This window comes from Typopeltis vanoorti, chromosome 6, assembly GCF_054136105.1.
Source record: "Typopeltis vanoorti isolate ZY-2024b chromosome 6, IOZ_Tvanoo_1.0, whole genome shotgun sequence".
Taxonomy (NCBI): Eukaryota; Metazoa; Arthropoda; class Arachnida; order Uropygi; family Thelyphonidae; genus Typopeltis; species Typopeltis vanoorti.
In genome coordinates, this window is record NC_143554.1 from 66,296,764 (window position 1) to 66,309,735 (window position 12,972).

Below are 12,972 nucleotides of genomic sequence, written 5' to 3' on the forward strand. Positions count from 1 at the left end.
GCAGGAAAGACCAAGATATAGGTGGATTGATATGGTACATAGTGCCATAGACGATAGAAATATAAGATCTGATTAATGTTAGAGTCTTGACAAGTAACAGACTGATTTGGAGGAAAATTGTATTTTGTGTTTATTCCAATGAATTTAATTATGAATGTAAAGCAGCACCTAAGTCTACATATTCATTTATAATAATAACATTAAATTCTTATATATATAAAAAAAAAAAAAATACATACAACACCAGCAAAGTGCTCCAGTACTTCCTTTTCTTCCTTTGAACGACCAGTTTGTATTCTGATTATTAAAAAAAAAAAAAAAAAAAAAAAAAAAAAAAAAAAAAAAAAAAAAAAAAAGCATTTTATACAGTAATACACATCAGAATCACTATACTGAATATGTGAATATACCAATAATAACAAACTGACTGATCATTAAATATTTATATTGTACTTATGTTCACATATCAAAAGAATACATTACTAGGAAAACTCATCACTGATCTAAATTTTTCAAAGTGGGGTACAAAATTTTACACAGTCTGCATAATCTGCAATTTCTGAAATCTTCTTTCAATGAGGTTACATATACAAGACAACTATCAAGGTGTTGTAAAAGTAACAAAGAAACTCGTTTTACATCAAAAGGAGGATATTATGTGACACTGTCAGAGTTTTCAGATGAAAAAATCCTTATAAAGGTTGTTTGAATCCAAACTTGTTACCAGTGTAGCTTAGTGGAAGTGGCATGTGTGCACAGCACCAGGCCATCTATAGAAAAAGCATCCTAAGTACTATTCTAGTTGCCAACTAGAGGAACTTCGTCTACACTTTTTTTTAAACCACTTCTTGAGCTGGGTGATCTCTGGCAGAAGCAGGCAGGTTTTTTCACAGAAATTTTTATTTTTGTCCCATAAACTCAAGAAAATTGAACATAGAATCCACACTATTTCAGACAGTAAACATAGCGTTAGGATTAGAGACCATGAGATGGCAGCATTTGTCTTCCACCTCTCTTCACTGGTGCTGTGCATAATTAGTGGTAGTCTCAGATCAGCTATCTCTGATACTGATGGAAATTGAACTTCCCCCATCACTCTCCAAAAGCCAGACAGGGCTAAAACAGGCTTGCCTACTCCCTATAGGAAATAAAAGGCATTAGCAGAGGTAAATTAAAACTTAAGGTGATTTAACTGATTTCCAGAAACTTGGGTTTTTCATAATGCAAAACAGGCAAACCAAAACATGGAATGATTTGTATATTTCCAAAGGATTCTCAGCAGCACAAGGACAATAAATCATAGCCAACAAGGAAGGTGTGACCAATGTAGTGCAGAAGGAGAATCTGACAAATGATATTAACAGAAGTAGCAACAAATACTAGGGAATTTTAAAGTAATGCAACTAGCAGAAGGGAGAGACAGGTGAATATGAGACTGACTTCTTAAAAAATAAAAAATAAAAAAAAAAATACCAGCAGTTTAGGAATGTTTAAAGTTTGTTTAAATTAAAGAAAGTGTTTGAAATTAAGCAAGCTCGATTTTAATGAGGCTGTTAAACTGGATGAGATATCATCATACGCATTAAGAAAACATGCAAAGGAACTAACACTGCCATGAAGTTATTTAATACATGAATACAGGATCTAATGACAGCATACGAGATTATTAGTATTATTGAGGTATCTCTATGAATTCGGAGGAGATCAATTATTCAAACAGTAACATTATTCACACAATACCTATCATACGTCTTCTTAAACTCATTCACTGATGAAGTACTCATAACCACCTCTGGCAACTCATTCCATCCATTAACCGCCTTCCAAATAAAAATTCTAGTCCTAACACCCTTGCCACACTCTTATACAACTTCCACTGGTGACTAACTACTTGTTCTCTTTCTTTCTGCCATATACTGAAAAAAAGGCTTCAGTGTCAATCCTATAAAACCCCTTTAATAACTTACAAGTTTTATCATGTCTTCTCTTTTTTGTTTATCAACTAGTTTTTGAAACCCACACTCCATCAATCTACCCTCATAGAGAGCAAATATTCCATAGACCTGCCACAATCTTTGTCATTTACCTCTGATCCGACTTCACCACTTACTCATTCCCATGAAATTCAGGCAACCAGATATGCATGCAGTAGTCCAAATGCAGAATTATTGAAGATTTTTAAGGGAGAACAGTAATCTCTTTATTCCTGCTTGTTAGTGCATTCTTCTATAATTCCACATAATCTGATGTGCTGTTTTGATGTGACCAAAGTCAAAAGCTTTGGCATAGCCTATGGAACACATTACCAGAGGGAGTATAAACTGTTTATACTTCTAAAGTTTTCTAAATTTTGACGTCATTCCTTCTAAATGAAGGAATGAGCAAACTATGTGACATAGTCCGGGCACACTGAGACAAAACAGAGATGTGGTCAGTCACTGTGGAAGAGACAGGAACCTTACCACATAACCTTCCATAGTAAATCATGAAACAGAGAACCATGTCAGATTTAAGCAACAGAGACATAGTTGGACCCTCTGCAACTTGTGTCACTTGGAAACATTACAGGGAAGAAGAGAAAGAAACTGAAGAATGTAACACAGATACTATGAAATAGCATATGAAGAAGATACCTTAAACCCTCCAGGGATGGTATCTCCTGATCCTTCACGTCTGCAAACCAAGAATCTTCTCTTAAGGCTTGCAACTTGAAATGTAAGGACCTTATATGAAGCTGGGAAGTTAGATAATCCTATACAAGAACTCGAAGCAATGAACATTGACATTGCTGGAATCAATGAAGTCAAGTGGACTAATAGTGGAAAAATAAACAGAAAGAGTCATTCAATTATATACTCATGTGGAGACAGCCATAGGAATGGAGTAACATTTGTACTAAAAAATAAGATTGCCCAATCCTTACTTGGATTATGGCCCATAGGTGACAGTAGTTGAATTAAAAACTACAGCTCAACCATGTAATATTTTTATTGTCTAAATATATGCACCTACTCTTGATTACCCAGATGAAGATGTAGAATGTTTCTATGAAGGCATTCAAAATGCACTTAACAATGCTAAATCAGATGACATAACTATCATTATGGGAGATCTAAATGCTAAAGTAGGCTCATAAAAGATCTCTTCCAGCATGGGAAACCAGGGGCTGGGATATAGAAATCCAAGAGGAGAAAGATTAATACAATTCTGTGAAGAAAACAATCGAGTAATAACTAATACTCCAGCCTCCTAGAAGACTTTACACGTGGAAAAGTCCCGGAGACACCTCTAGGAATCAGAATGACTATATAATGATTAAAAAAAGATTCCTGAATAACATCTTACAAGCCAAACCATACCTGGGAACTGATATTGGATCAGACCACAACCCTGTGGTCATTAAAGCAGCAATAAAATTAAAGAAAACAATGAAACCTATACACATAGAAAAATATGATCTTGGCTTCCTTAAAAATCAAGAAATACAAGATAAATTTTTAAAGGAACTGGCACAATCCACTGCTGTTAACGTTCCTGATTCCACCAAGTATCCTTACCCTGAAAATGAGATTGAGGATAGATGGCAGAAATTTAAAGAGGGCATAAAAAAAAAAAGGCAGTAAAACAAACAATTCCCAAATTTGAGAAGATGAGTAAACCCTGGATGAATGACAAGATACTGAAAATTATGGAGGAAAGAAAGAAACACAAAAATCACCTTGAATACAAGAACTTAAACAACGAGATCAGGAAATAATGTAGGACTGCAAAAGAACTATGGCTCAACAACAAATGCTAGGAAATTTAACTTTTCGACAAAAGTTAAATTGTTTTTTGTGCAAAAAAGCGGGTAGCAGGCGAGGAGTGACGAACTGGCAAAGCATCTCAAGAGTGTTCTTCTATTTTCCAAAGCAGCATCCAAATTTTTTTATGTTTCTTCTATGAACCCACTACGAAGGGCCGTTTCTACATTTTGCGGGGCCCTGTGCGAAATGGAAAATCGAGGCCCCTAAAAGTTAGTAACATTTATGGAAATTTTAAATGGAAGAATATCTTGTTAATTAATTAAATCAAATATTAAAAATATTTATGCACATAAATAAACAAGAATGCACTTTAGCATCAATTTAAGTAAAGAAAAAAAATTGTTAAGAAATAAATGTATTTGTATGTACATGATATATTATTTTATTATGTAAGTACACATTATCATATAATATGCCAGAACAATGATTTATTTAATAATAATATAAAAATATGAAAAAAATATCCATTTTTACTATAAAGATTGAAATATATGTATAACAACTTATAAGATTTAAAAGAAATCTTAATATATTAAATTTTATTTAACCTAATGTGCTTATCAATAAAATCATTTATAACGCTATCAAAATTCAAATTTTTTGCAATTTCATACTCTATAGATATTATTGCCAGGGACGACAAACGTTCTTGAGACATAGAAGATCGCAAATAGGTTTTTATTAATTTTAATTCGGAAAATGACCTGACCTTTCTGGTGATGCGACCATAACTGGACTAGTCAATATTTTAAATGTCATAGTAATATTTGGATAAATATCCAAAACATTTTTTGCAATTATGAATTTTAAAATATTAATGGGTGCATCTTCTGGAACAATATTTCTAAAAATAATTAATTCACTAAAATTCAAATTCATCAATATCTGTATTTAATTTTTGATACAGCTGTTTACAGCAAAATTTTAATTCATTTTCTGTCATTTTTCTTATTAATTTCATATCATAAAGAAATCCAAATGATTTTTGGTGAATTTCATACAATTCAAATCTTTTGTTTGACAGATTGCAGAGAAGTACCTAAAATTACAAAAAATAAATTTATCCTGAAATTATCTTTGTGATTACCTATGTGCGATTCATCAGGCATTTCATAATCATCATCATCATCAAATTCCTGCTATGTACCCTCAAGGGGTGTACAGGATATGACAGTACTACATGAAAAAATTACATCATTACTAACTTCCTATCTACAATTTTCCTCCAAATCAGTCTGTTACTTGTCAAGACTCTAACATTATCAGATCTTATATTTTTATCGTCTAAGGCACTTTGTACCGTATCAATCCACCTATATCTTGGTCTTCCTCTGGGTCGTTTTCCTGCCAACCTGGCAGAGAACACTTGTTTTGCTAATCTTTCCTCTCCCATTCTATTTAAGTGACCATACCACCTGAGATTAGCTCTGCTAATGCATTCCTGGATGATCTGACAATGTCAAGTTCTTTCCTAATATCCTCATTTTTAATATGATATTGCCATTGATGCCATCTGTTCACGCCTCTAATCTTTCTCAGGACTCTCATATCAGCGGTCTCTAGTCTTTGGTCAAGTGTTTTACTTCTGACCCAGCTCTCAGATCCATAAGTTAAAACTGGTTTGAACACTGTCTTGTATACAGCTAATTTAGTGTTCCGACTAATTTCTCTCTTATTCCATATGAATTTATTCAATTGACTACCCACTATACCAGCTTTGATGATTCTGTTGTCTATTTCTATATTTAATTTACCATCTTCAGTAAAAATTGTGCCTAAGTAGCTGAAATGTTTCACTTGTTCCACAGGTTCTCCATTCACAACAGTTGATATTTTCAATGATTCTGCCTATTTTCATTGTCTTTGTCTTTTTATTGCTGCCCTTCATGCCATATCTATTACAACAGCTATTCAATTTAGTCAGAGAATCTTGCAGACTTGTGGCGGATTTATTTAGAAGTATAACATCATCTGCATAAAGCAAAGAGCTGACATTAACATCTCCAATTTTGATATCAGGTTTAATACCACTTTCCTTCATAATGTGATCCATATAGATAATGAATAACAGAGGAGATAATGTACATCCTTGTCTCACACCAGATTTAACATTAAACCATCTTCCTGTACTTCCTTCAATTCTAACTGCTGACTTACAACTCAAATAAAGACTAAGTATTGCTTGATATAATGCCCCATTGACACCATATAACTGCAGCGTATTGAATAGCTTCTCTCTTGGCACCTTGTCATATGCCTTTTCCAAATCGACAAAACTTAAATACAGATCTTTGTTATATTCCCATGCTTTCTCAACTATTTGTCGTAAAGTGAAGATCTGATCCTGACAGCCTCTATTTGGCCTGAATCCAGCTTGTACTTCAAGCTTTTCTTCCACAATTCTTCTCAACCATTTCTGAAGTATACTGGCATAGATCTTGCCAGGAACACTCAGTAGGGAAATACCTCTGTAATTCTCACATTGTTTTATTTCGCTTTTTATATATGGGTACTAGGAGAACTCTACTCCAATCATCGGGAATTCGTCCCTCTGTCCAGGCTTTCTGAACTATGCAGTGCAGCCACTGTAAGACTTTTATACCACCATACTTCAGCATTTCTGGTCGAATATCATCTACTCCTGCTGCCTTTCCACATTTCAAGCCTTTGATGGCTTTTTCTACTTCAAGTATGGATATGTATTCCTGACTGCATGCCTGGTCAGTGTTTTTTTTTTTTTTTTATCACTGCTTGTTTCATTTAGCAGTTTTTCAAAGTAATTACTCCATACTTCAAGGATATCTTTTTCTGTTGTTTTCATGTCACCTTTATCATCTCTAACTCCTTTTACAGCACTCTTTCCTCCATTCCTAAGCTTCTTCAACAACCTCCAGAATATTTTGCAACCTTCTTGATATTTATTTTCTATATTCTTGCCAAAGTCCTCCCATGACTTTTGTTTAGCTAGTTTTACACACTGTTTAACTTTCTTACATTTGTCTCTGATGATGATGAATTAATAAGAAAAATGACAGAAAATTAATTAAAATTTTGCTGCAAACAGCTGTATCAAAAATTAAATACAGATATTGATGAATTTGAATTTTACAGTGAATTAATTATTTTTAGAAATATTGTTCCAGAAGATGCACCCATTTCCCTTTTTATATATGAAATTATTTATATATGAAATTTCCCTTTTTATATATGAAAAATATTTGAAATATTTTTATATTTCAAAATTCATAATTGCAAAAAATTTTTTGGATATTTATCCAAATATTACTATGACATTTAAAATATTGACTAGTCCAGTTACGGTCGCATCACCAGAAAGGTGAGGTCATTTTCCGAATTAAAATGAATAAAAACCTATTTGCGATCTTCTATGTCTCAAGAACATTTGTCGTCCCTAGCAATAATATCTATAGAGAATGAAATTGCAAAAAATTTGAATTTTGATAGCGTTATAAATGATTTTATTGATAAGCGCATTAGGTTAAATAAATTTTAATATATTAAGATTTCTTTTAAATCTTATAAGTTGTTATACATATATTTCATTCTTTATAGTAAAAATGGATATTTTTTTCATATTTTTATATTATTATTAAATAAATCATTGTTCTGCCATATTATATGATAATGTGTACTTACATAATAAAATAATATATCATGTACATACAAATACATTTATTTCTTAACTAATTTTTTCCCTTTACTTAAATTGATGCTAAAGTGCATTCTTGTTTATTTATGTGCATAATCGTTTCATAATCAAAAAATACTTTTCTTCGACTTACTCTACTTTCTTTAAATTTAATTTCTATTTCTAATAGATTTGACAGCTCTTTAGCAACTTCAAAACAGCTATCAAATCATGATATTCTCTGCTCTTATAACACTTTGTTGTACTAACTCTTTAATATGCTTAGCTGCTACGTCTATGGGAATTTCTGCATTTTGTAATACTTTACTTACTAAATTAACTTTTGACAAAAGCTCATACTAAATTACAAGGCTTAGTATAAACTCAAATGAATCTATTTGTTCATATATTGAAACCACTTCTACTTTGATAGTATTATCTGATGCAGTTTTAAATAATTCTTTGTGCATTTAAAAATTCGGTAATTTGAAAACGTACAGCTCTAACTGATTCTATTCTACATTCCCATCTTGTACCACATAACGGCTTTGGAGTTAATTGTTTAGCAAATTTCTTTAATATGTCCCAACGTGAAGATGAGGCAAAATAAATAAATCTAATATAGATTGAAAACTGCTATTGAAGAAAAATTCTGATGTCGGATAACCTAAAACCAGTTTACAAAATATATTTTTTAAGATGTTTTGCAAGTAATGTCACATAAAAAAATTGCCATGATGGTACGTGTATATACTTGTTCATAAAATCAAACTAAAATCAAAAAACTCCTTAAAATTATTAAAAACACCTGTTTTAAAATGCACTTTTCCCTATTACACACTATGTTGTACAATATTGTTATATATCTTAGAGTAGTTTCAAATACTACCGCTACGATCTTATTTCGCTTACTATAACAACAATAGTTGGTTGTAAAATTATATACATTTTTCTATATAATATTTTTTATATAATAATTACAATATTAATTTATATAATTAAAAAAATTAATAGATTTTCTTTTTTCAATTTTTTGCACTTTGCGGAGCCCTGTGCCACTGCAGAGTTCGCACACCCATGAATACGACCTTGCCACTACGGATTAAAGCAAGTCTTGTTAATGCATAGATTTCCTAAAATTCTTCATGTAGCTTCTATTTCAGACAACAGACAGTAAAGCTTTTATGATAATGGAGCTGTCCGTGTTTCAATCTAAGGCTAAAACTAAGTTCTACCTAATTAAAAATTTTTATATATTAAAAGATTATTTTAAAAAATATCAGAGTATGTATTTTTAATATGAAAGTGATGACAACATGGGATTTAGTACTGGACTAAGGACAAAAATATAAAATTTTGAAAAATATTAATGAAGAATGTGAGCAGAAAATAATAGCCCAAAATTCTGGACATTATCCATACATCACTTATAAATGATAATAGCCTAAGGAACAAAATTATCTCCTCTGATATCCTTTCCCTTATTAAAGTAACAATCTCGGCAAATTTCTTTAAATATGATAATATTTACACACAGATATTTGGTCTTCCCATCATCTCATCCAAAACATTAGTGGCTGATGGGAAGTCAACTTGCTAAACTTTTTCTTTTTTTACCTATACAGAAACTCAATTTATATCCCTCCTTGCCCCCTATTGGCATCTCTTACTATGGCATATATGATATTCTATGTATGTACTGATAATGAGAATGCCATACAAGAATAATTTGGTTCTTTGAACACTTTTAGCTAAAGATTAAAACTCTACTGAATGCAAAGAAGATAAATCTATACATTTCTTAAAATTTGAGCTCTTAACTAGATCAGATCATCATACTACTATTAAGGTATACCATAAGCCCACCAGCACTAGAAATTATGTGCGTTTCTTCATTCATCATATCACCATTTATTGTATCAAAAGATCAATTGTATTAACACAATCTGTTAATACTTAAAAATACTCATCTTCAATCACTGCTTTAAACCAAGAAATCACACACCAAATGCCAGTATCTCCAACCTTATAAAGTAATACATTATGCCATTCACTCAGGCCGAAAGCATGTGTCTTCTTTCTAAAGAAACTTACCTAAATCCTACAAGCTTTTAAAATTCCCATATATCCAAAACATCTACACAATCATATGCGATGGTTTCTGTGGTTTATCAGTTCATAAGAAAGATTCCGGTAATTGGACCACATGCTTATTACCATAAATAACAATAAAAAATAACCTGACAAGTTTCGTAAGTCGTATGACTTGCATCTTCAGGAGTCAAAAGGTAACTGAAAGTTAAAACACACGAAATGAGAAATTACTCAAAACAGTTCATTCTATGCAGTTGTCTATCTGTTCATTAAATTGAATATCCGAATGTAGATTCAATGCATTGCTAACTTTGAACAATGCTGGATGCTGTCACTGTGTTGTTCACGTTCCCATTGTCCGAGGTCTGACTTGGGTATATTTTATTTTTTTATCAATGCTTACCAAACTTGGTGTAGAATTAGGCTCTGGTTTATGTTGCATTGCGTTGGAATTCTGAGCATGTTTGTAGCTTCTTTAAATTTCCTTATGAAACAATTTTTTTTCAATCTAAGACATGTTTGTTTTTTTGCCAGAGTACAATTATGACCAGTAGAAGTTGTATGGTATGCTAAGCCTGATTTGTTTTCTCTTCTTTTGTGCACGTCTTTTTGGTGTTCGTTCATGCGAATTTCACCTGATCTTGTCTGGCCTACATAGCAGATGACACTTGGAACAATGAATATTATATACACGTGGTTTTTTTTAAAGGATAATGTGGAGGTTTTGGGGGATGTAGAGATCTTGAAATTTTTTCCAACAGTAGAAAAGCCACTTTGATGTTATGTTTGTTTAGTAATTTGGCCATTTTGTCTGTAACATTCTTGATGTACAGAAGCATGAAATCTTGCTTTTGTGAGATGATTGTAGGAGGTGTATTCAGGATTTTTTTTGATAGTCTTTGGTTCATAGCCTTTTTTTTTTGAGGATCTGTGTTAAATATTGAAGTTCTTCATTTCTTTGTTTTTCTGTGCTTGAAATATAAGCTCTGTCCCTCAAGGTTTTAATTAAACCTATCTTTTATGAGCGGTGGTGGTGGTGGTGTGAGGCTGCATTAAGAAATCGTCCTGGGTTGGTAGGTTTTCTATAGATGGAGAAGGATAATTTATTATTTTTTTCATTGATTTCTATTAGAATATCAAGAAAGAGAAATTTTTTTATGCTCTTCTTGTTCCAAAGTAAATTTTATGTTATTGTGTATATTATTCAGGTAATCTTTTAAAGCAGTTAGTTCCTCTGTTGTTCCTGGCCATATTGATGAAAATATCGTCTACGTAGCGTAGCCAGATTTTCGTTTTTTTTTATGATAATTGTTTAAAGCATTATTTTCAAAATGTTCCATATATAGGTTAATTAAAGCCAGGGAGAGGAGCCATAGCCAGTCCTTTTTGTTCCCAAAATTTATTTTGATACATGAAAAAAAGTATTTTTTAAGCAATGTTTATAAAGTTCTACGATGTCTGGAGGAAAAAGATCTTCAAGGAGATTTACTGTTTCATTTCTAGGAACATTTGTAAACAGATTGATTACATCCTACCTCCAATCTGGCAAAACATCTCACCAGTATGATCTTACTACACATAGGAAAAACAACATCTTTCATTAAGAACAATACACATTTTATTGAGAAGGTAAAGGATATAGGATCTTCAGACATCTTAGCAAGTTTGGATGTAATCAATCTGTTTAAAAAATGTTCCTAGAAATGAAACAGTGAATCTCTTTGAAGACCTTTTTCCTCCAGACATCGTAGAACTTTATAAACATTGCATAAAAAATACTTTTTTCATGTATCAAAATAAATTTTGAGAACAAAAAGGACTGGCTATGCCCCCCACTGGCTTTAACTAATCTATATATGGAACATTTTGAAAATAATGCTTTAAACAATTATCATAAAAAACCGAAAATCTGGCTACGCTATATAGACGATATTTTCATCAATATGGCCAAGAACAACAGAGGAACTAACTGCTTTCAAAGATTACCTGAATAATATACACAATAACATAAAATTTACTTTGGAACAAGAAGAGCATAAAAAAATTTCCCTTTCTTGATATTCTAATAGAAATCAATGAAAAAAATAATAAATTATCCTTCTCCATCTATAGAAAACCTACCAACCCAGGACGATTTCTTAATGCAGCCTCACACCACCACCACCCCTCGTAAAAGATAGGTTTAATTAAAACCTTGAGGGACAGAGCTTATAATATTTCAAGCACAGAAAAACAAAGAAATGAAGAACTTCAATATTTAACACGGATCCTCAAAAAAAAAAAAAAAGGCTATGAACCAAAGACTATCAAAAAAATCCTGAATACACCTCCTACAATCATCTCGCAAAAGCAAGATTTCAAGAACGCAATCATGCTTCCATACATCAGAATGTTACAGACAAAATGGCCAAATTACTAAACAAACATAACATCCAAGTGGCTTTTCTACTGTTGGAAAAAATATCAAGATCTCTACCTCCCCCAAAACCTCCACATCATTCCTTTAAAAAAAAAACCAGGCGTATATAATATTCATTGTTCCAAGTGTCATCTGCTATGTAAGCCAGACAGGAAGATTAGGTGAAATTCGCATGAACAAACACCAAAAAGATGTGCAAAAAAGAAGAGAAAACAAATCAGGCTTAGCATACCATACAACTTCCACTGGCCATAATGTACTCTGGCAAAAAACAAACATGTCTTACATTGAAAAAAATTATTTCATAAAGAAATTTAAAGAAGCTACAAACATACTTAGAATTCCAATACAATGCAACAAAAACCAGGGCCTAATTCTACACCAAGTTTGGTCAGCACTGATAAAAAATATACCCAAGTCAGACCTCGGACAATGTGAACGTGAACAACACAACGTGACAGCATCCAGCATTGTTCAAAGTTAGCAATGCACTGAATCTACATTTGGATATTCAATTTAATGAATAATTAGACAACTGCATAGAATGAACTATTTTGAGTAATTTCTCATTTCGTGTGTTTTAACTTTTAGTTACCACCCCTGAAGATATAAGTCATACAACTTACGAAACTTGTCGGGTTGTTTTATATTGTTAATTATGGTAATAAACATGTGGTCCAATTACTGGAATCTTTCTTGTCTATACAGTCATCATGCACCTTCAAATATTCTCATTAGAAAATTGTCTTCACCACAAAGCAAAATACTACAAAACTTACAGAAGCATAAAATAACAACAGATCATACTGACATGTTATTATGGCATAATGCATTTTACAAGTTAACCATCAATCAAGACATGATATCTACTACATTAGATATGCTATTCATTCTTTCTTATCCATCAGGTGACAGGTTGAGACCCCCTATGAACAAATATTTAGCAACAAATCTCTTTGATCTATTCAAGGGTATATATGGTAATTTCTGAGAGGACATTCTCT

The 12,972-nt window shown here is 32.1% G+C and overlaps 1 protein-coding gene across 1 annotated transcript in view; it reads right to left on the reverse strand.

Moving 5' to 3' along the window:
- Nipped-A (Transcription-associated protein Nipped-A) overlaps positions 1-12,972 on the reverse strand; it is a 936,100-nt gene that overhangs the window by 714,090 nt on the left and 209,038 nt on the right. The window contains exon 16 of the mRNA XM_090393977.1: positions 240-297. Coding sequence (XP_090250103.1) covers positions 240-297 — 58 coding nt within the window. The remainder of the gene's footprint in view (positions 1-239; positions 298-12,972) is intronic.